This window comes from Nyctibius grandis, chromosome 2 (genome assembly GCF_013368605.1).
Source record: "Nyctibius grandis isolate bNycGra1 chromosome 2, bNycGra1.pri, whole genome shotgun sequence".
NCBI classification, from domain to species: Eukaryota; Metazoa; Chordata; class Aves; order Nyctibiiformes; family Nyctibiidae; genus Nyctibius; species Nyctibius grandis.
This window is the reverse complement of record NC_090659.1, coordinates 4,476,702-4,499,554: the sequence shown is the minus strand read 5'-3', so window position 1 is coordinate 4,499,554 and position 22,853 is coordinate 4,476,702. Positions and strand designations below refer to the sequence as shown.

Sequence of the window (22,853 nt, the reverse complement as noted above, 5' to 3'; positions counted from 1 at the left end):
GTACAGGTTTTTTTTCCTCTGTGAAGGACTAAATCTGTGATGGTAATCAAACATGCTTCTAGGTGATCTCTTTAGGAGGCAAATTATTTTTGCCCATGTGTAGCAGCCTAGAGATTAATGAATAGGCTCTTCACTTAGTGCCATGGTCTAGTTGACAGGGTGGTGTCAGGGCAATGGTTGGACTCGATGATCCCAGAGGTCTCTTCCAACCTGGTTGATTCTGTGATTCTGTGAATATGAGAATCACCTTGCCAATGACTGTGACAGTGCCAGCATTGACCATGGCACGTGTTATTGACATTGGTTCTGCTCAAGTCCTGTCCTAGAACTGCTTTGGAACTGGAACTGCATAGGAAGCTTACCTCTGAGGGAAACACATTGGAATTAGCCTGGTTTGGGCTGACTGTCCTGTTTCAAGTACAATTCTTCTAATAGCCTTAAAGGGTCAAGATCTTTTTCATGCCTATCTGAGAGGTGCTTTTAGTAGCATCCCACTTGTCGAGACGCGTTGGCTGAGGATTGACTGAAAGAGTAGTACTGTAAAACTCTAAACCGTCTGAAGTATCAAGGGTTTATTGAAGGCCTTGTACTGCAATTACGCATGGGAAGCTTTGTGTATGCTGGCAAAAAGCAGTGTTGGTGAGAGCTAAACTGATCTTCAGGACCCTAATTTTGGTTGCTCTTTGGAGGTGGGTCTAGAAAATGAGACTGCGTTTACAATTTGGTTGTATCACACTGCGTTTTTTTAGGCTGAATTGTGGTGAATGTTGGAAACTTGGCCAGTGTTCTTAGATCAGGGAGGATGAAGAAAGATGGTATTTTGGGTTTCAGCTAGGATTTCTAGGACTGATTTCCCAGATAGGAATACATGTAGCACAGTTGCTACTCTTTTGAACACGAGCTTTTACTTACTGGACTTGTCTACCGTATCTGCTGCCAAAATGTAAGTCAGTTTCTGAATTCAGGCTCCCTTTGCATCTGCACTGTTCACTGGAGTGAGCTAAATGCAGGATAGCTAGCTTTTCAAGATGAACTTTTAAAATCTATAAAGGTAAGTGTTGGCTTCCTTACAGAGATTCCAAAAATAATGGCCCATTTAATAGGCTGGCTTTTTTGTGTCTTCTAAGGAAGCTTTTCAGCTGCCAAAATACTGATACACTTAGGAGCCCTGTACTGATTAGTGCCATTTCTTGTACTGAAATCTGACTAAGGACACTGAGGTGCTGGGATAACAAGTTCAATGGCAGCTGAGAGATCACTTGGCAGCTGTTTGCTGGATGGTCAGTGTGGAAATCAACAGTTCCTGGATAAAAGGGAAAATGTATAGATTGCTGGCTGCCTACATCCCTTGGCTGTTGGTCTCAAGGCACTTCTCGCTACTCAGTAAAAAAACCACTGCAGAAGCCCCCCAGACCATGTACTATTTCAGGAAAGAGTGAGAGGGAACGAAGCTGGAAACTGTTAGGCTTGTGGCTTTTCTTTAATCTTGCACTTCTGCCACCCCGTTTCTCAGGATGCAGTGGAAAAAGGACAGGCACGGAGAGTCAAATCAATGCGATGTGATATATTGTAGATTCTTTATGAGGAGAGATCAGACTTAGGAACTAGGCAGTGTATGCTATTGCTCGTTGTTGATGGTGGATCCTTAGGCTTGCTGGGTGCCAACGTGAGAATAACCATATTGAATCGAATTAATTCCCAACAGAGCAGAGATGTGGGATGAGATTTAGATCCCAGTAAAATGAAGATAGCGCTTTTTAAATAGGTGCCTTTTAAAAGTCTTACGTAGACAAAAAAGATTGTTTAGTCTTCTGAAACTGATTGGCCGAGGTGCTTATTTTTCCTCAGTCTTACTGGGCATCACAGAAACAGACCATCAGTTTTCCAGACTTCTGTTGCCGATCTCTGTGTCCAGACAGGATCCTTCACCTCAAACATGCTCCCTTCCCACTTCTGGTAGCCTGAAGTTGTGGTCAAGCAGGAGTCAGCTACTTTGTATTGCTACTTCTGTGATTACTATCTCAGTATTTATATAGTATTTGAATAAATACTACATTTCATCAAGTGAAAAGGTACATAGGCATGTATGTTCAAACTGAAAAGATTTTACTGAATTTTATCGGAAAAGTTTCTTTGCACCTCTCTTCGGAGAGCCCTGCTTCAGGTTTTTGTCCTAATCAGCTTTGGTCCCAGGCCAGAGTAGAGTGCTATGAAGCCTGTGCCGTTACTTTAATTTGCAAATCTGTTCTTCTGTGTGCTGAATGATGGTGAAATTTAGCTTTCAGTTTACTGGGTGACAAGGAGGAACTCCGTTAGTCAGTTGTGTTACAGGGTTGGTTTAGGGGAGGGAGGAGCGGGGGAAGAAGGAATTACTGCATTAAACCAAAATACGTTTCTTGATCTGAGGAAGAGATTATTTTTCCATGGACACTGATGAGATCCCTCAGTGTTTTTTCCAGCCACCTCAGCAGCTGGAAACTTTCAAAAGATAATGGATATCTTGTGAGGTAAAGACATTTCCACACCATTAATTGTGCTGGGCAAATGCTTAAGTTTTTAAAAGGAAAAAAAAAAGGCAGAACAAAACAAACACAGAAGTTGTGTGGCTGCTTGGCAAAGAGCAGCGGATGTACGTTAAACAGTGAGAAGCCGGGCGGTGTTTGGTTTGTTTTGGGTTTTTATTTTTTGCTCGTGGAAGAAGGAGAAGTCTCAACTTTGACACCTGTGATACGTTCTGGAAGATCTAAGCTTAAAGTGCAGCCCGGTGCAATTTGATGCCTGGGTTTCATTTGCACTCCTGGAGGAGCAGTGCCCTCTCTTGTCCTGCCGTGTTCGCTTCCTTCCGATATTCTTTACCGAAAGCGGCGTGCAGCTGCTGTAGGTCTGTATTGCTCTGACCGAAAGCTGTGTATCTGGCTGATTGGGATTGGTAAAAAAACAAACTCCACCCTTATCACTAGTGTGCTGGCTATTATGCTCTCGGCTAAATTTCTTGAACTTTTTACTGTGTAAGATACTAAGAAATGTGATCAAAAGGACAATAGAACGAGATTTGGATAAAAATGGGTGACATCTCCCTGAAATGCCTGTACACCAATGCACGCAGCATGGGGAATAAGCAGGAGGAGTTAGAAATCCGTGTTCGGTCGGGGGGCTATGATCTAGTGGCAATTACAGAGACTTGGTGGGACGCCTCGCATGACTGGAATGTGGTCATGGATGGCTATGTCCTGTTCAGGAAAGACAGGCCACTAAGGAGAGGTGGTGGAGTTGCTCTTTATGTGAGTGAGCAGCTAGAATGTATTGAGTTCTGTCCAGGGGCGGATCAGGAGCGAGTTGAGAGTTTGTGGGTGCGAATTAAGGGGCAGGCTGGCAGGGGTGATACTGTTGTGGGTGTCTATTACAGGCCACCGGATCAGGATGAGGAGGGTGATGAGGCCTTCTACAGGCAGCTGAGAGCAGTCTCGCAATTACAGGGCCTGGTTGTTGTGGGGGATTTCAACTACCCTGATATTTGCTGGGAGGCCTACTCAGCCAGCCATCCCCAGTCCAGGAGGTTCCTCCAGTGCGTTGATGATAACTTTCTGATGCAAATGGTGGATGAGCCAACTAGGAGAGGAGCGCTGCTGGATCTGATCCTCACTAACAAGGAGGGTCTGGTTGAAGAGGTGAAGGTTGAGGGCAGCCTTGGTTGTAGCGACCATGAGATGGTAGAGTTCAGGATCTCATGTGGCAGGAACAGAATAGCTAGCAGAATCACAACCCTGAACTTCAGGAGGGCCAACTTTGGCCTTTTCAAGCAATTGCTAGGGGAAATCCCATGGGACAGGGTACTAGAAGGTAAGGGGGCCCAAGACAGTTGGTTAGCGTTCAAGGACTGCTTCTTCCGAGCTCAAGATCAGAGCATCCCAACAGGTAGGAAGTCAAGGAAGGGTACCAGGAGACCTGCATGGTTAAACAGGGAACTGCTGGGCAAACTCAAGTGGAAGAAGAAGGTGTACAGATCGTGGAAGGAGGGGCTGGCCACTTGGGAGGAATATAAGTCTGTTGTCAGAGGATGTAGGGAGGCAACTAGGAAAGCTAAGGCCTCCTTGGAATTAAACCTTGCAAGAGAGGTCAAGGACAACAGAAAGGGCTTCTTCAAATACATTGCAGGTAAAGCCAACACTAGAGGCAATGTAGGCCCACTGATGAATGAGGTGGGCGCCCTGGAGACAGAGGATAAAAAGAAGGCGGAGTTACTGAATGCCTTCTTTGCCTCTGTCTATACTGTTGGAGGCTGTCCTGAGGAGCCCCGGACCCCTGCGGCCTCAGAAGTCGTCAGGATAGAGGAGGAATCTGTCTTGGTTGATGAGGGCTGGGTCAGGGACCAATTAAGCAACCTGGATGTCCATAAATCCATGGGCCCTGATGGGATGCACCCGTGGGTGCTGAGGGAGCTGGCGGAAGTCATTGCTAGGCCACTCTCCATCATCTTTGCTAAGTCGTGGGCAACGGGAGAGGTGCCTGAGGACTGGAGGAAAGCGAATGTCACTCCAGTCTTCAAAAAGGGCAGGAAGGAGGACCCGGGTAACTATAGACCGGTCAGCCTCACCTCCATCCCTGGAAAGGTGATGGAGCAACTTGTTCTTGGTGCTGTCTCTAGGCACATCAAGGATAGGGGGATCATTAGGGGCACTCAGCATGGCTTCACCAACGGGAAGTCTTGCTCAACCAACTTGATAGCCTTTTATGAGGATGTTACCCGGTGGATAGATGATGGTAAAGCTGTGGATGTGGTCTATCTCGATTTCAGTAAAGCGTTTGACACGGTCTCCCACAGCATCCTCGCAGCTAAACTGGGGAAGTGTGGTCTGGATGATCGGGTAGTGAGGTGGATTGTGAACTGGCTGAAGGAAAGAAGCCAGAGAGTAGTGGTCAGCGGGACAGAGTCCAGTTGGAGGTCTGTGTCTAGCGGAGTTCCGCAAGGGTCGGTACTGGGACCAGTTCTATTCAATATATTCATTAATGACTTGGATGAGGGATTAGAGTGCGCTGTCAGCAAGTTCGCTGATGACACAAAACTGGGAGGAGTGGCTGAGATGCCGGAAGGCTGTGCAGCCATTCAGAGAGACCTGGAGAGGCTGGAGAGTTGGGCGGGGAGAAATTTAATGAAATATAACAAGGGCAAGTGTAGAGTCCTGCATCTGGGCAAGAACAACCCCATGTACCAGTACAAGTTGGGGACAGAGCTGTTGGAGACCAGCGTAGGGGAAAGGGACCTGGGGGTCCTAGTGGACAACAGGATGACCATGAGCCAGCAGTGTGCCCTTGTGGCCAAGAAGGCCAATGGCATCCTGGGGTGTATTAGAAGGGGTGTGGTCAGCAGGTCGAGAGAGGTTCTCCTCCCCCTCTACTCTGCCCTGGTGAGGCCGCATCTGGAGTATTGTGTCCAGTTCTGGGCCCCTCAGTTCAAGAAGGACAGGGAACTACTAGAGAGAGTCGAGTGCAGAGCCACGAAGATGATTAAGGGAGTGGAACATCTCCCTTATGAGGAGAGGCTGAGGGAGCTGGGTCTCTTTAGCTTAGAGAAGAGGAGACTGAGGGGTGACCTCATTAATGTTTATAAATATGTAAAGGGCAAGTGTCAAGAGGATGGAGCCAGGCTCTTCTCAGTGACATCCCTTGACAGGACAAGGGGCAATGGGTGCAAGCTGGAGCACAGGAGGTTCCACTTAAATTTGAGGAAAAACTTCTTTACTGTAAGGGTGACCGAACACTGGCACAGGCTGCCCAGAGAGGTTGTGGAGTCTCCTTCTCTGGAGACATTCAAAACCCGCCTGGACGCGTTCCTGGGTGACATGATCTAGGTAATCCTGCTCCGGCAGGGGGATTGGACTAGATGATCTTTCGAGGTCCCTTCCAATCCCTGACATTCTGTGATTCTGTGATTCTGTGATCTCATTGATGGTGATTATTTCAGGCAATGTTTTCAATGCTGGTAACAAGAAAACTGGGAAAAGCAGTCACAAGGAAAAACTAAAAATGCTTGAACAGCTCTAAAGAATTGGCTAGCATTTCTGACAGCGTAAGAACAGTGGTAGGTGCTCTGATTGTGTTCTGCGCAAGGAATATTTGCTGATTTACAGTCATACGTACGAAAGGGATGTTTAGTGCAATAGTGCTGTGTGTATTAACCTGCACTTATCAAAACCTTGTAATGCTGAGGAGGAAGAACTCTGAACTCTTGTCTTCAGTCTGTTTCCAGGCTTCTAGTGCTGATGACTGGGACTTTCAAAGGATGTAAGAAATGTACGTGCCAAATCCTTGGCAGTTTTTATGGAGGCTGCCCTCTGACTCAGTTTTCAAAGCTGCGTGAGAGCCTTTTAACCCTGGGCACTGACCTGTCTCTTTCAGGGCAGGTGCTATAAAGGTGCCTCACCATAGCCTGCCCTTCTCCCGTGTTCCAGGGAACTGTTTCATTGTGGAGGCTGCCAAGCAAAATTTGTGCTTTTTTTCCATGGCATTTTCTGCTGCTCCGTTCAGCTCGCAGTATAGTTCGTCTGTCTCGGTGTTCACTCACCTGTAGGGCGAGTGCAAGGCTTTTCTTAGGGCAAGCGTGAGGAAGCCTTTGTGAGATTGAAGATAAATAGCACGTGGATCTGCGCAGCCAGGTTGGTGAAGCTGATGTGCTGGTTCCACATCTTGCCTCTCTCCTGCTCTGCGTTATATCATAGACCAGGCACGTCCATCGAAGTCACTCTAGCTAGCGTTGAAACGTGGCTCACCTTACGTGAAATATAATAAGCTTTGTAGTGGTATGCAGGGACACTGCAGAGGGAAGTTTGTATGTGCTGGTGGAACAGACTGGTATCTGCTGAGTCCCACGCTGCGTCACCTGGCAGTCCTTCAATATAAACTCAACACCAGTGAGCAAATACAAACCTGGGGTTAGCTGGCTTTGGGAACTGCGTAGGTGCTTCTCCACCATGGCTGTAGTATGTCAGGAGTATAGCAACCTAGTGTTGCTTAAGAATTATTTCAGCATTGCCTGAAAGCAGATTTCTTCCTGAAAGCGTAAGGTATCTGGCGTTATAAATAGAAACGTAAAACAATTTGGTAAATGCTGCCCATTCTGGGTAACCTGGCGTCTCACTGTTTAACATAATACACAGTATTGTACGATCAAACGTTCGTTGGGTGCCTCTAAAAAGCTTTGCAATTTTTCTGTTCCTCAGCCTGTAAAATCCCAGGAATAACTGGAAAAGAATTGGCTTATTGATATGTTATAGGAATTCACTCTGCAAGGTTCCAGTGCTAATACTCTGCTTTTTCCAGCATGCCTTGAATAGGGGGATACGACGCTACCATGTCGCTCCCGTCCTGTGCCAGCGGGCCAAGGTGGCCATGAGCCACTTTGAGCCTAATGAATACATAAATTACGAAAAGTTGGAGAAGAACATCAACATTGTCCGTAAGAGGTAAGAGTGGAGAAGGGAAGAGGGGAGGGGTCAATGTGCAGAACTCAGCTCTGCAGTGACAGGAGAAGAGGAAAAAAACGTCACGGGGCCCTGGCATAGGGAATGTTTGCTTAGGGAGAGCAGCTTTGAGCGGTGGCAGTCACAAATGGAGTGAAACATGAGTTGCAGTGTCCCCAGGTAGTGGTGGGGCACTGGGGGAGGGGTTGAAGGTTACACTGAAGCCTTGCGACATGCAGAGAACCAGGCCAGTGCAAAGGAGGTGCTCTGTCCTCTTTGTTTAATGCCGTCTTTGAGAAGCCTTCATGTTGGCCCTTGCTCCATTCTGGGGAAGCGGCGTGTGGGCAGTGGTCGTTCTAGGCTAATGCTCCTTTGCGCTGTGTTTTGACAGCAAATGTTCTCCTGTGTTCCACTGTAGGCGTTAGGCATGGAAAGGAGGGCTGGGAATTGATAGCATATGTAAACATAGTGACCTTAATGTGCTGAGAGAGTCTTGTGTGCCCACTAAGTTGTCATTCCTGCTCCACTTACCTCGGCAGTGTGTGACGTCCTCCAGTCTTTGCATCCTTCAAGTGCAGTAGCTCTCATTTCTAGTTATTGTATCTACTTAGTTACTTCTTGGAAGATCTCACCGCTGACCGAAATCGGTTCCTCAGCTGATACAGCTGTAGGATGAACGGGCTGAGGTCATGAAACTCTGCTTAGTTGTACTTGCTGGCTGTGGGATCTGGTATTTGTGAATTGAGTCTGACCTCTGTCTCACCTCCACGTTTGCTGTTCTGAGATCTGACTCAAGAAATGAGCAGAGTCAATGTTTCTTTTACTATATAGGAAGATGATAAAAGAAAGCATAAAGTGACATCAATCCATATACCTTTGAACTTTGTGGACTGAGCCCTTGTTTTAGTTGGCTGACAGTTGATATTTGAGAGCTATAAGAAGAGCATGCAGGTTTCTGTGTGTTAATAAGTCTTAATAGTCAGAGTGATACAGGGAAGCATTGTGTTACGTGCTAAAAAGGCAAATGTTGAAGTACACAAGATGCGGATACTAAAATTCTTCTCCCCAGGCTTGACCATCCCCTGACTTTGTCTGAGAAGATTGTCTATGGACACCTGGATGACCCAGCAAAACAGGAGATTGAGCGGGGCAAGACCTATCTGCGCTTACGGCCAGACCGTGTGGCCATGCAGGATGCCACTGCTCAGATGGCAATGTTACAGTTCATCAGCAGCGGGCTGCCCAAAGTGGCTGTGCCTTCCACCATCCACTGTGATCACCTCATCGAAGCCCAGTCGGGTGGTGAAAAGGATCTTCGAAGAGCCAAGGTCACTATTGTCTTAAATTCTGTCTGTTTGAAAACATCTTTCCAGTTGAAGGAAGAGATTTCCTCCCCCCACCCCCAGAAGGACAGCCATGAATCAGATATGTAAGAGATTGCCTGTGGTGGTCAGCTCTGTAGATAGGTCAGATGCAGCAAAGAAATGGAGTAAATGGATCTTTGGAAGTTTTTCAGCTGAGCTTCATCCATGACATGGTTTAAAGGACCATGAATGTAGAAAAAGCTAGTCTTAATCTGTTAATGATGGAAGCCCAGGTCATATGTGTGTTCCGGACAGTGAGAAGATATTTCAGGTAAGGGAAGAGGAAAAATCTATTCCAAAGGGAAAAAAAGGAAGACAAATTACTCTAGAGAGTTATGTTCTTTATGCCACAGTATGGTAACATGAAAAACTTCCCGAACACGTGTCTGCATTGCACTGGTGTATCCTGTGAGGGGGGAGCAAATCACTACTTTTGTTTCCCAAAGCATTTGCTAATGATTAGCTGAAGAACACTAACTGAAGCATGTGCAGCTTTCAGGGCTGGTGAGGGTGGGAATAGATAGATGTGTATAGAAGCATGGAGTATGTTGGTTTTTATTTGGGAATTTCAATATGTTGTTTTCCCAACTGCTGATTCAGCACCTTTTTAAAATTTCCAGCTCACTGTTTTACTGCTTATTCCTCTGTCGGGGCTTCTGTTAAATACAGACACGTTCACCTCTGTCCTATGTACCACAATGCATTTGCCAGGGAAGAACATGCTCTTAGCATAGCAGGGAGGTGGAGTAAATCCTGTTACTCTGAGTGGACCTAGCCTAAGTCCAGTGTCAGAGGCAGGAGGAATTGTGCCTTGAATGCTGATACCAAAATTTACAAATAGTAAACAGTCTGTGGGGGTGCTCAGCTGCATTGAAGATTTTAGTCCATATCTATTCTCAGAAACTCCTGATGTTGAAGTAACTGCGTCTGGCTTTCTCCTTCAGGCCACAGTAAAGCAACTTATACCAGTCAGGAGTGAATTTGGGAAGTTCTTGCTCCGCTTCTCTCAGTCCTAAGTTGTGTGATTAAGAATTTGGGACTTACTAAATAAGACATTTTCTTCCCTTCAGCTCCTGTTTTCCCCTCCCCCCTATTCCTGCATTTGTTCTCTGTTCTTCCATTCTCTCCAGTTTCCCCTTTCTCTTTATGCTGAAGCGTAGCTGCACGAGAACAGTCTTTAAGAAACTCTCTCTTCCTAGTGCTGATCTTATCTACTCTGCCGCTCCTCTGCCAAGAACTATCAGGACATAATCGTGTCGTACTTCCTTGGCAACCATGGCTATTCTCACAAGCAATTTTCAGGGTGTGACCTTCACCAGTAATGGTGATAGTGCAGCAAGAAAGGCAGCATTGTGTGAGTCTTAAACAGGAGACTTGGTAGAATGAGAAATGACACCTACAAACTCCCCTGGCAACAAGCAGCTTCCAGTTCCATTTCTTAATCTGTAAAAATAAAGCCAAAATGCTTATCTAAGGGGTTTGAAATGTCTGCAAAGCATCTGTAAAGAAAACAGCTGGTAGAGAAGGAAGTGGGGGCTAGCAGAAGAGAAGGAAACAGGTTAAAAAACCCGTGTGAGAATATAAGAAATGAGCAGAACATTTTTAAATGCCTCATTGGCAGGGTTTTCCTTTAATTGTGCGATTTCCCTTATGCCAGTTGGAATTGGAAACTAAAAAAGATGCTTTAGTAGAGCTATAAGTTGGATGAAATTAAATGGCCTGTTACAACTGACTGGCAAACAGTCTTGATCCCCTTTTGGTTTTAAGCAAGTGATGTGCACCTCCCTCTAGCTGCTGCAAAACCGTGGAGCAAACTACAGACAGACATGGGAGGGAAGGGAATGTGTTTGAGTGAGCTCTTGATGTACGGAAGAACAACATGTGTTACTAATGCTTTGTGTTTCCCTGTGTGAACAGGACATAAACCAGGAGGTGTACAACTTCCTAGCAACGGCTGGTGCCAAGTATGGAGTGGGATTCTGGAAACCTGGCTCGGGAATCATTCACCAGGTAAAGCGTATGTGTGTGTTTGCAGTCTTTGAACACGCAGTGGCTCTTTTACCTTATGGTGAAGAGAGAGCTCAAGTGCAAGCCCTTGGAGAACTTGGCTAGCTTGGGGAAACAACTTGCTTTCCTTGAAGCGGGCGAGGTTTCTTGCTTGCTCTCTCTCGGTTATCTTGACAGCAGTGGTTTTTCTTAAAGGTTCTTTTGGTCAAACTGGAACCTGATGTGTGATTAGGTAGTGCCAACAGCATGCAGTGTGAATCACAGAAGCTTGAAATATCTTAACTGCTTGTGGGCTGGCTCCTCTTGGTACGATTGGAACAGTAAGGTGATGCCATGAAGCTGGCTACATAGGCTAATGGGAAATGCTTTTGGTGGTAAGGAAAGCAGCTTTGGGAACATCCTTTTTTTAGGGTTATTTTGTATGCGTTTGGTTCCATAAAATCCAGGAGAGTATATAAGGACACCAAACAGAGCAGCTTCCTTTAAGTACTCAAGAATGGCAACACATAACAAGTTGCTATGTGAACTGAATAAAATGCAAAACAGTTTCCAGCAGTTTCCAAGTATGAGATTCTCTTGTTTTAGCATTTGCACCTTAAAAGAATATGACTGTCCCAAGATAACTTACCACTTAATGAGGCTTCTTTTTTTAAAAAAAAACCCAACTGTGTCAGGATTTCCCTAACTTACACTTGGTTGATGTGCTTTTTGGGTCCAGTAGACATTTTTCATTGTTCCTCTGAGTGGCAGGCAGTAAAAATTGCAGTGCGACACGAAGCAAAAGGAGGGGAGAGGAGAATGGATGATGTCCTGTCAGCAGGGAACTTGTGACCAGGTGCAGTCAAGAGCTCTCTACTATGTTTTCTTAGCTACAAAATGAGCTACTAAGGTTATTTTAACTTGATGTGATGCAACAGAGAAAGGATATAGAAGAGGTGAACTCTCCAAAAGGTTGTGGGAACACCTGAGGTTATTTGTGCTCTGAAACCACTCGTAACATCTGTCACGTGGCAACATAGCTCCGTGCCGTGGTTACCAGCTTTCTTGTGGCCGACTTTCTCTGTCTGGAGAAAATTGGTCATGTTGTGTAGCTTCAGAGTCCAGCTCTGGCAAAGTGAGTCCTTGAAAGTGAGCTTTCTCACACAAGTGTACTAATGTGAGCTACATGCAAATAAAGCTGGAAGTACTAGAGGCAAAACCTTGGTCTTCTCAATAAAGGGCCACCTTAGTCCTGTCCAAGCTGTTCTGTAATGCACATGGTACGAGTTGTGCACTTCCCAGAAAGGCTGTCCCTAATGTTGGTATGGCACATACGCAGTGAGAAGTTCATTAACTTGAGTTCTCTGCTGTTTTGCTACCATAGAAAACTCCTCATTTGTCACTAAAGAACTGTTCTGTGGCTTTGTTAGTAGTTAGAGTCTTGCGTGGAATCACTAGCAGCAGTAAGGGAAGGGCAGCCTCTTGGTGTGTTTGTAAGGGATTCTTCTACATGATTAGGTTTTGGCTGGCAGCATGGTTTGGAGGAGCCTGTTGGTGTGCTGCTGCTGTGGGAGCATAAAGTCTACGGAAGGTCTCGCTAGCATTGGATGTGTGAACTGGCTTGCTCAGCAGTTGATCAAGGGTTTGGAGGCTAAGGAACAGACTCCTGAGGCCTAACAAAGGTGGCACCTTAGCAAAAGCCTAAACTGGAAGGAAGGGTTCTCCCAGTGAAAAAAATGAAGATATTTTTTAAGTTTTCTTACTATCCTGGGATGAGCAAGGATCCTTGGACTGAGACTTAGTACCTTGTTCTGTCATTACATCCTCCACAGGGAGTTTGAAACACAAGTGAATTTACAATCCAGAAGAAATTCCATTTCTTTCTTGCTACTGAAATCTGCAAATACAAACTAATCCAAATTCTTGTTCCTGTCTTCTTTCTTGCTGTCTTCCCCCTCCTTTCCCAACAATCAAGCAAGCAAACAATCCATTTTTATTTTCAGATCATTCTGGAGAACTACTCCTACCCTGGGGTTATGCTCATCGGCACAGATTCACACACCCCCAATGGAGGTGGCTTGGGAGGAATCTGCGTTGGTGTGGGTGGAGCTGATGCTGTAGATGTCATGGCAGGAATCCCTTGGGAGCTCAAATGCCCAAAGGTAGGAGTAAAAGGAATAGTAATTTTTGATGTGAAGGGTGAGATCTAAGATATGTCAGAAACGTTGATTTTTCCGGCACTCCGTACGTAAGGCACTATATACCATTGCAGTCTTGTTTGTAATCACACGCTGGCTTTACCAGCTGGTCTATGATTCATTGGCTGCTCGGAGTTTCCATTTTCAGCCTTTTTCTTCAGCGACTGAGGGCGATAGGTGAGTAGTGATCTCCCTTCAGTCGGCCCTGTGAGTGATTTCAGCCCTCGTGCACATGTTCTGATACTTCAGGATTTTCTCCTCTTTGGTATTGTGACCACCCAGGTTCCTAAGAAAATGGATATTCTGAGGAATTGTTTTGGTTGCTGAAAGGAAATGGAGTCAGTATTTCTTTTTTTTTTCCCATTAATGTTGCTCAGGTTATTGGTGTAAAACTGACTGGCAAGCTTTCAGGCTGGAGTTCTCCTAAAGATGTAATCCTGAAAGTGGCTGGCATCCTCACTGTCAAGGGGGGAACAGGCGCCATCATCGAATACCATGGGCCTGGTGTGGATTCAATCTCTTGCACTGGTAAGACAATGTGAATCTTTTCTCTGGAGTGGATTGTTGTTGGAGCTGGGTGTTGAGTTGTCTGTGGAGGCTGGGAAGGGAATCAGGCAAGAAGTGCTAAATGTTCTCCCTTAGCCTGGCCAGCTGATTAGTACGTGGCAAACTGGGAGGGTGGGTGAGAGTAGTGTAACAAGACAGCACTCCCTCTTGGTGAAAAAGTGACCTCTCTCCATTAAATCTTCTTGTGACTTTGAGAACACTGAATGGTTAATTGTGAAGAGCCCTGTAAGATGGTGTGTTAGGATAAGAGTAAGGGTGGAGGTATTCCAGCGTATGCTTAGAGGGTGGAGATGTCAGAGATAAAGGGTAACATTTTAATTTCAGCCTAAAATAGGCTGTGGTTAGAGGAAAGAAACAGGTTGAAGAGCATACATGTGTGACAGCTGTGAAAGAAAAAGCTTTTTAGAAAAGCAGGGCAGAGGGGGAGATCAGTAAGCAGCAGTTTGTAACATGCAGTCTTACACTAGCTAATTGGGGGTCTTGGGCACTGAATTTGAACCAGCAAAAACTGCAGTTGTCTGTAGTGATATTAGGACTAAATTACGAGAAGTGTCAGTGTCCCTTCCTTTGGCTTGAAGTGCAGCCTTTGAGTTGGGCTTCTCCTCTCCATTTGCATGGCTTGGCAACAACTTGGAATATTTGGTTTTACAAACTGAGAGCAATTTGGGATTTGTCTTCTGTGAAATCAGAGGAACTTGACCTGTGGTATCTGCTTCTCGCTCGTTAAATGTAAACCAGCAGCTTCTACAGCTTCATTGCTGTGTTCTTGAAAGGCATGGGTGATCCCAGTGCCGTGAGCAAACTTTTTTTTTTTATTGTGTTCTGTCACTGGAAGCTTTTTATTCAAGCCATTAAATTTCTCACAAATTTCTGTCTCTTCCAGTGAAGATAAATGAGATGGTAGGGAGGGACGGGACACTCATTGCAGGTAGCAGAGGCACTGCTCACTGCTGTGAATGTATTTGATGCTCAGTGCAGACAGGGGGTTCCCTGTCATCCCTTCCAGTATCTGCAAGAATCACTGTAGCTTGCAGCTCCTTTCTTGCAGAAAAGTCTGGTCGCAGGCGCTGTATCGATTGGAAATGTCAGGGGCTGAGCCAGTCATTATGTAGTCAGCGTGTCCTGTCTGCTGTGGAGTTAGGTTTCTGTGGCTAATGCCCCAACCTCTCTTGGCTTTGCTGTCTTTTGCGTGGACTGACTTTTGGACAATTGGATGGCCTTGGACTTTCTCATTGACCCTGTGGTCTCTTCTCCCACTCTTTCTCTAGGAATGGCAACAATCTGTAACATGGGGGCTGAAATCGGAGCTACCACATCAGTCTTCCCTTACAACGCACGGATGAAGAAGTATTTGTGCAAGACTGGGCGAGCTGGTAAGAGAGTTTGGGGGTTGAAATAGGTAGAAGTGTGGGTTCAAGTGAAGAAGTATTCTGGGAGCAACATCCTCCTACAGTGGAGTCTGATGTGACTTCTGACCTTGCATGGTCCTGTAGGTCATCTGGTACAAGCGAGGAGTCTGTAGATGAAGTATATGGGGAAGTATACGGTGGACTCCCTCTGTTTAGCCATTCCAAGCTTCTCTTTTCCCTCATATTTGCTGCACTTCTCAGATCTCCCTTCTTTCTTATTCCAGACATAGCTGCGCTAGCGGACGAATTCCGGCAACACTTGGTACCGGATTCTGGTTGTCAATATGACCAGGTGATAGAAATCAACCTCAGTGAGGTAAGGCTGCCTTCCTGCTTGCCATCTTGGATGTTATGATGTGCGTCTGCTTTGTGTGAATGAGGACCAAGCTGGGAGTTTGATTTAACACCCCTGGCACTGTGCTAGAACATAAGAAAAAACACTCAGGTCTGCTTCACTGCCAGCTTCTGCTCCGGTGTTCATGTAGGAGAATGGTATTTAAAGAGCTTCCAGATAGAGCTATGAAAGGAATTGATTTGCTGCTTTGTTTTGGGGTTTTCCTTGGCTACTGTAATTTCTGACTTTGTCACTTTTTCTTAAAGCTGAAACCGCACATCAATGGACCTTTCACACCAGACCTGGCGCACCCTGTGTCAGATATTGGTGCTGTGGCAGAAAAGGAGGGCTGGCCTGTTGATATCAGAGTTGGTGGGTAGCATTTTCTCTTTCCTCTGCCTTCATCCTTGTTGCGTAAATGTTGCTGTCTTGGGATAAGCGGCTGGTCACATAGCTTGGTATCCCAATCCTTTAATTACTGCTGTGCGTCCTTTGACTTTGCTGCAGTGTCATCTCTTCATGGCCATAGGAATTTGCTGGGAAGAGTAGTGCCCACGTGGGCCAGGTGTGTGGGATGAGGTCTGGGATAGTTGAAGGGAGTTTAATCTCCAGAGACAGACAAGTTGTTTTTCCTTCTTGAAAACTTTTGAATGATTGGGTTGACAGGAATGTTACCTGTTGAAGAGCACCTTTAAGTCTGTTGCATGGATTTTTCTGTTGCAAAGATCTGTCAGGAGCCAGGAGCATGATTGTCAGGCCTCCCAGCAGCTGGCTGTTGAGCTCTTGGGATGTAGTAAAGTTAGTACTTGCTGTCCTAAAGAGCAGGCTTGGCTACTTCTATACTCACTTGTGGGATGGGAACCTGTCGGCTGGCTTCGCAAGGTTACTCACTGGGGGAATGAAAAGAATGCAAAGATGTTGTAAAGGCCACATCCCAGGTGGGAAATGTATTATTCAATAGTGTTACAAATAGGATCAAGAGCAGCTGGAACTGAAAGAGAATTTATTTTCCGCTGATTAGCACCAGAATGCTGTCAGGACAGTATAGTATGTCCTCATGTGGTCTTTGTACTGTAACAAAGGATGCTTTCTTTTCATCGTTTCCTCCATTTCTTGCCATCTTGATTTGAAGCCTTTTCTGTCTTCACGGAACAGTACCTCTCTGTGGTGATTTGCTTAACCAAAGTGCAAGTAGGTGACACTCTGACCTTGTGAAACAATCACCAGACTAGTGACCAGTAGTGTGTTCTGACTGTGCAACTTCCAAAGGCGGAAAAGGGATTGTTTGTAACCGCAGTATCTTGCTGGGAGGCCTGGCAGTGTTAGTACCTGAAACCGTTTCAGATTCCTTGTCAGCAGAAAACACGGTTGTCCCTTGTTTTTTCTGCTGAAAGATGAATCGGGGAGGAGATTCCTAGAACGAGGGGCTGCAGTAACCACCTCCCTGTTCGTGTCAAACACCACAGGCTTGATTGGCAGCTGCACCAACTCCAGCTATGAGGACATGGGACGCTCTGCAGCAGTGGCGAAACAGGCACTAGCGCACGGATTGAAGTGCAGATCTCAGTTCACAATCACACCAGGCTCAGAGCAGATCCGTGCCACCATTGAAAGAGACGGTTACGTGAGTATTGACCGCTCGTTACGCTTCCAAACAGTAAGGGTTAAAGTCTCTTCCAGACAGTACTTAGGAGTCCAGAGGTGACTAATGGAAACCTCTTAAACTTTGTCTTCACTTATTGCTCGAGGTGTAGTAACAAGTGTTGTGTTACTCCGCCCGTGGGTCCTGCCGTCACCTTGGCAGTGTTTTGACGTGGTATCTTTACCTGGGCGTCTAAGAATGGGATTGGAACTGGAACCCTGAGAAGATAACAGGATGCATAGCAAGGGATTTTTGCTTCTGGGATTCTGTGGATGGCCATGGCTGGCGCATGGCTAGCACCCACCTGCAATCCAGTTTTCTCCTTTAAGAAGAGTTTAGGATGTGAGCAAGCCCTTTGTGGGAAGTTCGTTCCCATTCTAGGCTAAACTTAGGGCAAAACTCATGTTTGATTAAAATGAAGTGTTTCTGTAGAGAAACCACCACCTACTTTCTCCCCTTTTCCGTGGGGAGCTGAAAATGATGTTTTAATTAATTGTAATATTTAGTAAATACTAGATGCTGTCACAGCTTGGGGACCAACTATCTAAGTCTATGTGTGGGTATGTCCAGCCAATGCTTAATGCCTCCTCCAACAAGTCCACAGTCATACTTTTCCTTAACAGCTGCCCTCTTAATGGCATCGTTTGCTGAATGGACTGAGCAGGCACACACGCTTGCCTGCACTTGCACCAATTCTCTCCTTACATGGACAGGAGGCGTGTAGACTCTGAATCAGAGCAGCCGCTGCCCTTCAGTCAGAGATCTGCGAGTAGCTGGCTTGCTCAGTTTGAAGTAGGTAGAGAATGGGAACATCATGGCAAGTCATCCTGTGCCCTTCCCCAGGGCTAACTTACAGCTCTGCTGGGATCAAACCCCATGTGTTTATGAAAGTGACTGAAAACTTGCAAGTGAAACAAGAACGGGAATTTTTTCAGGCTTGGTGCTTTCTGTTAGAAGACAGGTGTCCTCTTCCTCTGAAAGAGCAACCCCAGACACTTGTTCCAGACTTTCTACTAGTAACAAAGTTATTCTCTGCCTCCAGGCACAAATCCTGCGAGATGTTGGAGGGCTGGTTCTTGCCAACGCTTGTGGGCCATGCATTGGCCAGTGGGACAGGTAAAGTGGAAGATGGACCTCATTCTGGCTTTATCTCTTTGTGCTCTGTGAAGCCAAATGTGATTGTAAATATAATACACTGGGAATGAAACCTAAATGCTTAAAAATCCATTGGCCATAGCTGAGATGCACTGGAGGAGAAGAAATGAAAGACTGCAGATGGATATTGAGCCTTTCGATGAATGAAGCTGCAGAATGGCCACAAGTATGGCCACACCTGGAGGCTTCTTCCAGTAGGCAAAAAATGGGGAGAGAGATTTGTTATGTGTGAGAGGGCAGACTGGAATTTATATGGTCCTTTTAAAATAGGAAAAGTGAACTAGTCCAACTTCAATTATTGGAGTGGCAGAGAGGAAAATTCCCCATAGAAGGGGTGGGACACATATTCTCATGTGGCCTTGCCACTGCTAACAGTGGGATGTCCAAAGGCAATGTACTTAGCTGATCATTGTTTAGACAGTTCAGCAGTGCACAACACAGGCTATGAAAACTGCTCCCAGAGTCAGTGTCTGACTTGGTTTTGCACTGTCCTTGGTTTTGAGTCTGTGCTTAAGGGAAGAAAACATGTCCAGGCACCGATTCATGTTTCACAGAATCACAGAACGGTTGGGATTGGGAGGGACCTCTAGAGATCAGCTAGTCCAACCCCCTGCCAAAGCAGGTTCCCCGAGAGCACATTGCACAGGGTTGTGTCCAGGTGGGTTTTGAATATCTCCAGAGAAGGAGACTCCACAACCTCCCTGGGCAGCCTGTGCCAGTGCTCTGTCGCCCTTTGCAAGAGACAGTGATTGCTACCAAAGCCAAGCTGGAGGATTTTAGCAGCGAGACATCTAGAAGCAATATTCCCTTTCGATTTGATGAGCATGTTTGTTTCTTTCACAGGAAGGACACAAAGAAAGGAGAGAAAAACACAATAGTTACATCCTACAACCGGAATTTCACAGGTCGCAATGATGCCAATCCAGAGACTCACGCATTTGTGACCTCTCCGGAGGTAAGAAACAGCCAGAGGAGGGGCATGGAATAGTTGAGGGTGTCCTGGGAGCTAATTCCTCTGCCTGCAGAAGAGACCCAGTGTAGCTTGGTTTGTATCTTGGCTGCTGGCTTTGAGACTGTTAGGTGCAGGACTTTCAAATGAAGAGATGGGCGTTAGAATATGCCTTTAAATTTGTCTTTTCTATTTTCTTTCAGATTGTTACAGCCCTGTCCATTGCCGGCACTCTAAAATTTAACCCTGAGGCCGATTTCCTGACAGGAGCAGATGGAAAGAAGTTTAAGCTAGAAGCACCTGATGCAGACGAGCTGCCCAAGCTGGTAAGCCCCTGGTCTGGAGACAGAGGGAGGGAAAGCCTGTCACTAGTAGTGTTTTATGTGTAGTAAGGGAACTTTCATGCACTGACCTCTTCCTTAGTGTTAAAGCTACATGGGGTGCAGTTGCCTGTATTGGCTTGTTCTCTTTGTGTGCTGTTGGGGATGGCTGAGGCTGATGATTTTCCTTTCTTCTCTGGAAGGAGTTTGACCCAGGCCAGGACACCTATCAGTATCCTCCCAAGGATGGCAGTGGGCAGCATGTGGATGTGAGCCCCAGCAGCCAGCGCCTCCAGCTTCTTGAGCCCTTCGATAAGTGGGACGGCAAGGATCTAGAAGACATGCTGATCCTCATCAAGGTCAGGAGTGAAGTGGGGGAACACCAGCTATGACAGGACTGCTCAAACAGGGCTTTGCACATCAGTTGCTAGAAGCCTCAGATGTGCCTTTGAGCTATCTGTGATAGAACTTGCTACTGAGGGAAGTGAGGACATGGCAGGAGGTGTCACGGCTAAGCTCGTTTTTGTAATTTGCCCTTTGGAACAGGGGTGTTCTTCCTACCAAACACATGCAGGGTGACCATTGTGTTCTGCCTTAGAGCGCTTTGATTTCTGTAACAGATGGAATTCTCTTGGGTTTGTGCCCCTAAAAAGAGCTGTGAGGATCCTTCAGGAATAAAAAGTGTTGAGGAAGGATCAAATTACTGATCCATCCTGAGACGTTCTTCTCTTCTACTATCCTTTAGGTGAAAGGGAAGTGCACCACTGACCACATTTCTGCAGCTGGACCCTGGCTCAAATTCCGTGGCCATCTGGACAACATCTCCAACAACCTGCTCATCGGTGCCATCAACATTGAAAACGGCAAAGCCAACTCTGTGAGAAATGCATTAACCCAGAAGTTTGGGCCAGTTCCCGACACAGCCCGTTACTACAAGGTGAGGCTTTCCCCTGACACAGCTATTTTAAGAGGATGTTTACACTTTGGGCAGTCTGTGCCAAGACTGAGGATCTCGCCCTCCTGCTCTCAAGTAACAGCAGCTGTGAAGTCACTCAGTGTTGAGGCTTTTTCTTAGGACTTAATCTGATGATGGCAGTTCCTGGAGGAGATTGTCTCCCTGACTGCTACGGGGAAAAGGGAGGAGGATCTTGTGACCCAGAGGGGACCAGACATGACAGAAGAAAGGGGAATTAGGCATTGCACACCTTACAAGACATGGGTGTCATCAGACTGCAACTAAATCTCTCCTCCTGGAGTGTTTCACCTGTGACTAGTGTAATGTTTAAATAAATTGTAGTCTTGTCCCCTTCATTCTTTAAACCTTGGCTTAGAACGTCAAGAAATGTCCTTTCACCCTCTGGACAGCCTGGCGGGGGTCTTAGATTGCTTCTTCCAGTAGACAGAAGTTAGTTTTCCATATTGCTTCCAGAAGTAGAGCAGGGATCATGGCTGGTGTGAATGCTGCTCTGGCACAGGACCATGGAAGGAAAGGTGGCAGCAGAGATTTGCTCTGGGTCCCGAGGACAATCCTCCTCAGCCCTTGTTAGCGAAGGATGGCAGTGCCTAACTGCTGTGAAGCTCTTAGTTCCTTTATTCCTGTCCTTCCATAGCACTAAAATTAACAGGTGTGGGTGGGTATTTATTGTTAATTCCTCAGTTTAGTGACTGCAGAAATGTAAATGTGTTTCTTTTGCCACAGAAAATGGGTGTCAAATGGGCAGTTATTGGGGATGAAAACTACGGTGAGGGCTCAAGCCGGGAGCACGCAGCATTGGAGCCACGTCACTTGGGGGGTAGGGTCATCATCACCAAGAGCTTTGCCAGGATCCACGGTGAGTCACCCTTCCCCTGGGATGTGTGTAACCAGGATGTTTTCGGTTGGGGTGGAAGCCGTGTTCACCTTGCCCCAGGGCTCAACACGTACAGGCACAAACCCTATCTGCTTGACAGCTCATGTGCACCCTCTTGTCAGGAATCGTGTTACGTCCCTAGTTAGATATGCCAGGAACAGTGGATATGCTGATTTGGCTACAGAGATAGTAATTGTTGCTGGAATACTCCTCTGAGAAGCACTGGGCAGCCAGAAGATAATCCTGACACCCTGCAGGGTGTGGTTACGAGCGTGTGTGGTGGTTTGTTCTCTGCAGAAACCAATCTGAAGAAGCAAGGTCTACTGCCTCTCACTTTCGCTGATCCCGCGGACTACAACAAGATTCATCCTGTGGACAAGCTGAGCATTGTGGGGCTGGCAGACTTCGCGCCTGGAAAGGTAAGCGGGCGTCTTGTCAGGGCGCTCGGGGCGGGCAGGGATGTGCCACTGAGCAGGAGCAGTGTTGAGCTGCGTGCTCGGGGCCTGAAGCAGCTCAGGCGCCAATGGGCAGTGCGGGCTGCCAGCTACACGAGACACTCTGCACCAGTGGTGCGGGGGGCTAGAGAGCAAGTCAGAATCGGATCGCATTATTCTGAACGGTTACGAGAAACCCTGGTACGACATTCTGAACTCCTCAGAGAACCACAGAACGGTTAAGGGTTGGAAGGGACCTCGAGATCATCTAGTCCAACCCCCTGCCAAAGCAGGTTCCCCTAGAGCACATTGCACAGGGTTGCGTCCAGGCGGGTTTTGAATATCTCCAGAGAAGGAGACTCCACAACCTCCCTGGGCAGCCTGTTCCAGTGCTCTGTCACCCTCAAAGTAAAGAAGTTTTTCCTCATACTGAAATGGAACTTCCCATGTTTCAGTCTGTGCCCATTGCCCCTTGTCCTGTCACTGGGCACCACTGAGAAGAGTCTGGTCCCCTCCTCTTGACACCCACCCCTAAGGTATTAGTAAGTGTTGATAAGATCCCCTTTCAAGCCTTCTCTTCTCCAAGCTCAACAGACCCATCTCTCTCAGGCTCTCCTCGTAGGAGAGATGCTCCAGTCCTCTGATCATCTTTGTAGCCCTCCCCTGGACTCTCTCCAGTAATTCCTTGTCTTTCTTGAACTGGGGGGCCCACAGCTGGACACAGTACTCCAGATGTGGCCTCACCAGGGCCGTGTAGAGGGGCAGGATAACCTCCCTTGAGCTGTTGGCCACACTCTTCCTGCCTTAAGCATGAATGCTCCCTAGAAGGAACTGCATCCACACGGCTATGTTAAGACCCCCCAAGCTCGAATATTCCATTTTTCACCCTTTAAACATGTAGGAATTTTCCTGTGAGAAGCTTCAGTTAACTTGCTCCCGTGAAAGAGAATGGGGGGGGAATAAAAGCTGTCTTCTTCCTTTTAGCCTCTGAAATGCATCATCAAGCATCCCAATGGGAGCCAAGAGACAGTCGCGCTGAACCACACCTTCAACGAGTCACAGATAGAGTGGTTTCAAGCTGGCAGTGCCCTGAACAGAATGAAGGAGCTGCAGCAGAGATGAAGCTAAGTGCGTACGGTGCCCCCAGCGTCACCGAAATCACGAATAAAACCTCTTAACCCCAACATA

The 22,853-nt window shown here is 46.7% G+C and overlaps 2 protein-coding genes across 4 annotated transcripts in view; one reads left to right on the top strand and one right to left on the bottom strand.

Moving 5' to 3' along the window:
* The window catches only part of LOC137674718 (aconitate hydratase, mitochondrial-like), a 58,799-nt gene that overhangs the window by 26,665 nt on the left and 9,281 nt on the right, over positions 1-22,853 (bottom strand). The window lies entirely within an intron of this gene.
* The window catches only part of LOC137676039 (aconitate hydratase, mitochondrial), a 24,195-nt gene extending 1,342 nt beyond the window's left edge, over positions 1-22,853 (top strand). Inside the window, exons 2-18 of one of the 2 annotated variants that reach the window (XM_068422508.1) lie at positions 7,318-7,460; positions 8,527-8,785; positions 10,739-10,831; positions 12,811-12,969; positions 13,383-13,533; positions 14,841-14,945; positions 15,206-15,297; positions 15,582-15,687; positions 16,782-16,939; positions 18,000-18,073; positions 18,956-19,067; positions 19,265-19,387; positions 19,585-19,740; positions 20,127-20,318; positions 21,081-21,213; positions 21,529-21,650; positions 22,650-22,853. In XM_068422508.1, coding sequence (XP_068278609.1) covers positions 7,318-7,460; positions 8,527-8,785; positions 10,739-10,831; positions 12,811-12,969; positions 13,383-13,533; positions 14,841-14,945; positions 15,206-15,297; positions 15,582-15,687; positions 16,782-16,939; positions 18,000-18,073; positions 18,956-19,067; positions 19,265-19,387; positions 19,585-19,740; positions 20,127-20,318; positions 21,081-21,213; positions 21,529-21,650; positions 22,650-22,787 — 2,316 coding nt within the window. In that variant the 3' untranslated portion in view covers positions 22,788-22,853. The remainder of the gene's footprint in view (positions 1-7,317; positions 7,461-8,526; positions 8,786-10,738; positions 10,832-12,810; positions 12,970-13,382; positions 13,534-14,840; positions 14,946-15,205; positions 15,298-15,581; positions 15,688-16,781; positions 16,940-17,999; positions 18,074-18,955; positions 19,068-19,264; positions 19,388-19,584; positions 19,741-20,126; positions 20,319-21,080; positions 21,214-21,528; positions 21,651-22,649) is intronic. The other variant, XM_068422517.1, reaches the window with a different exon arrangement.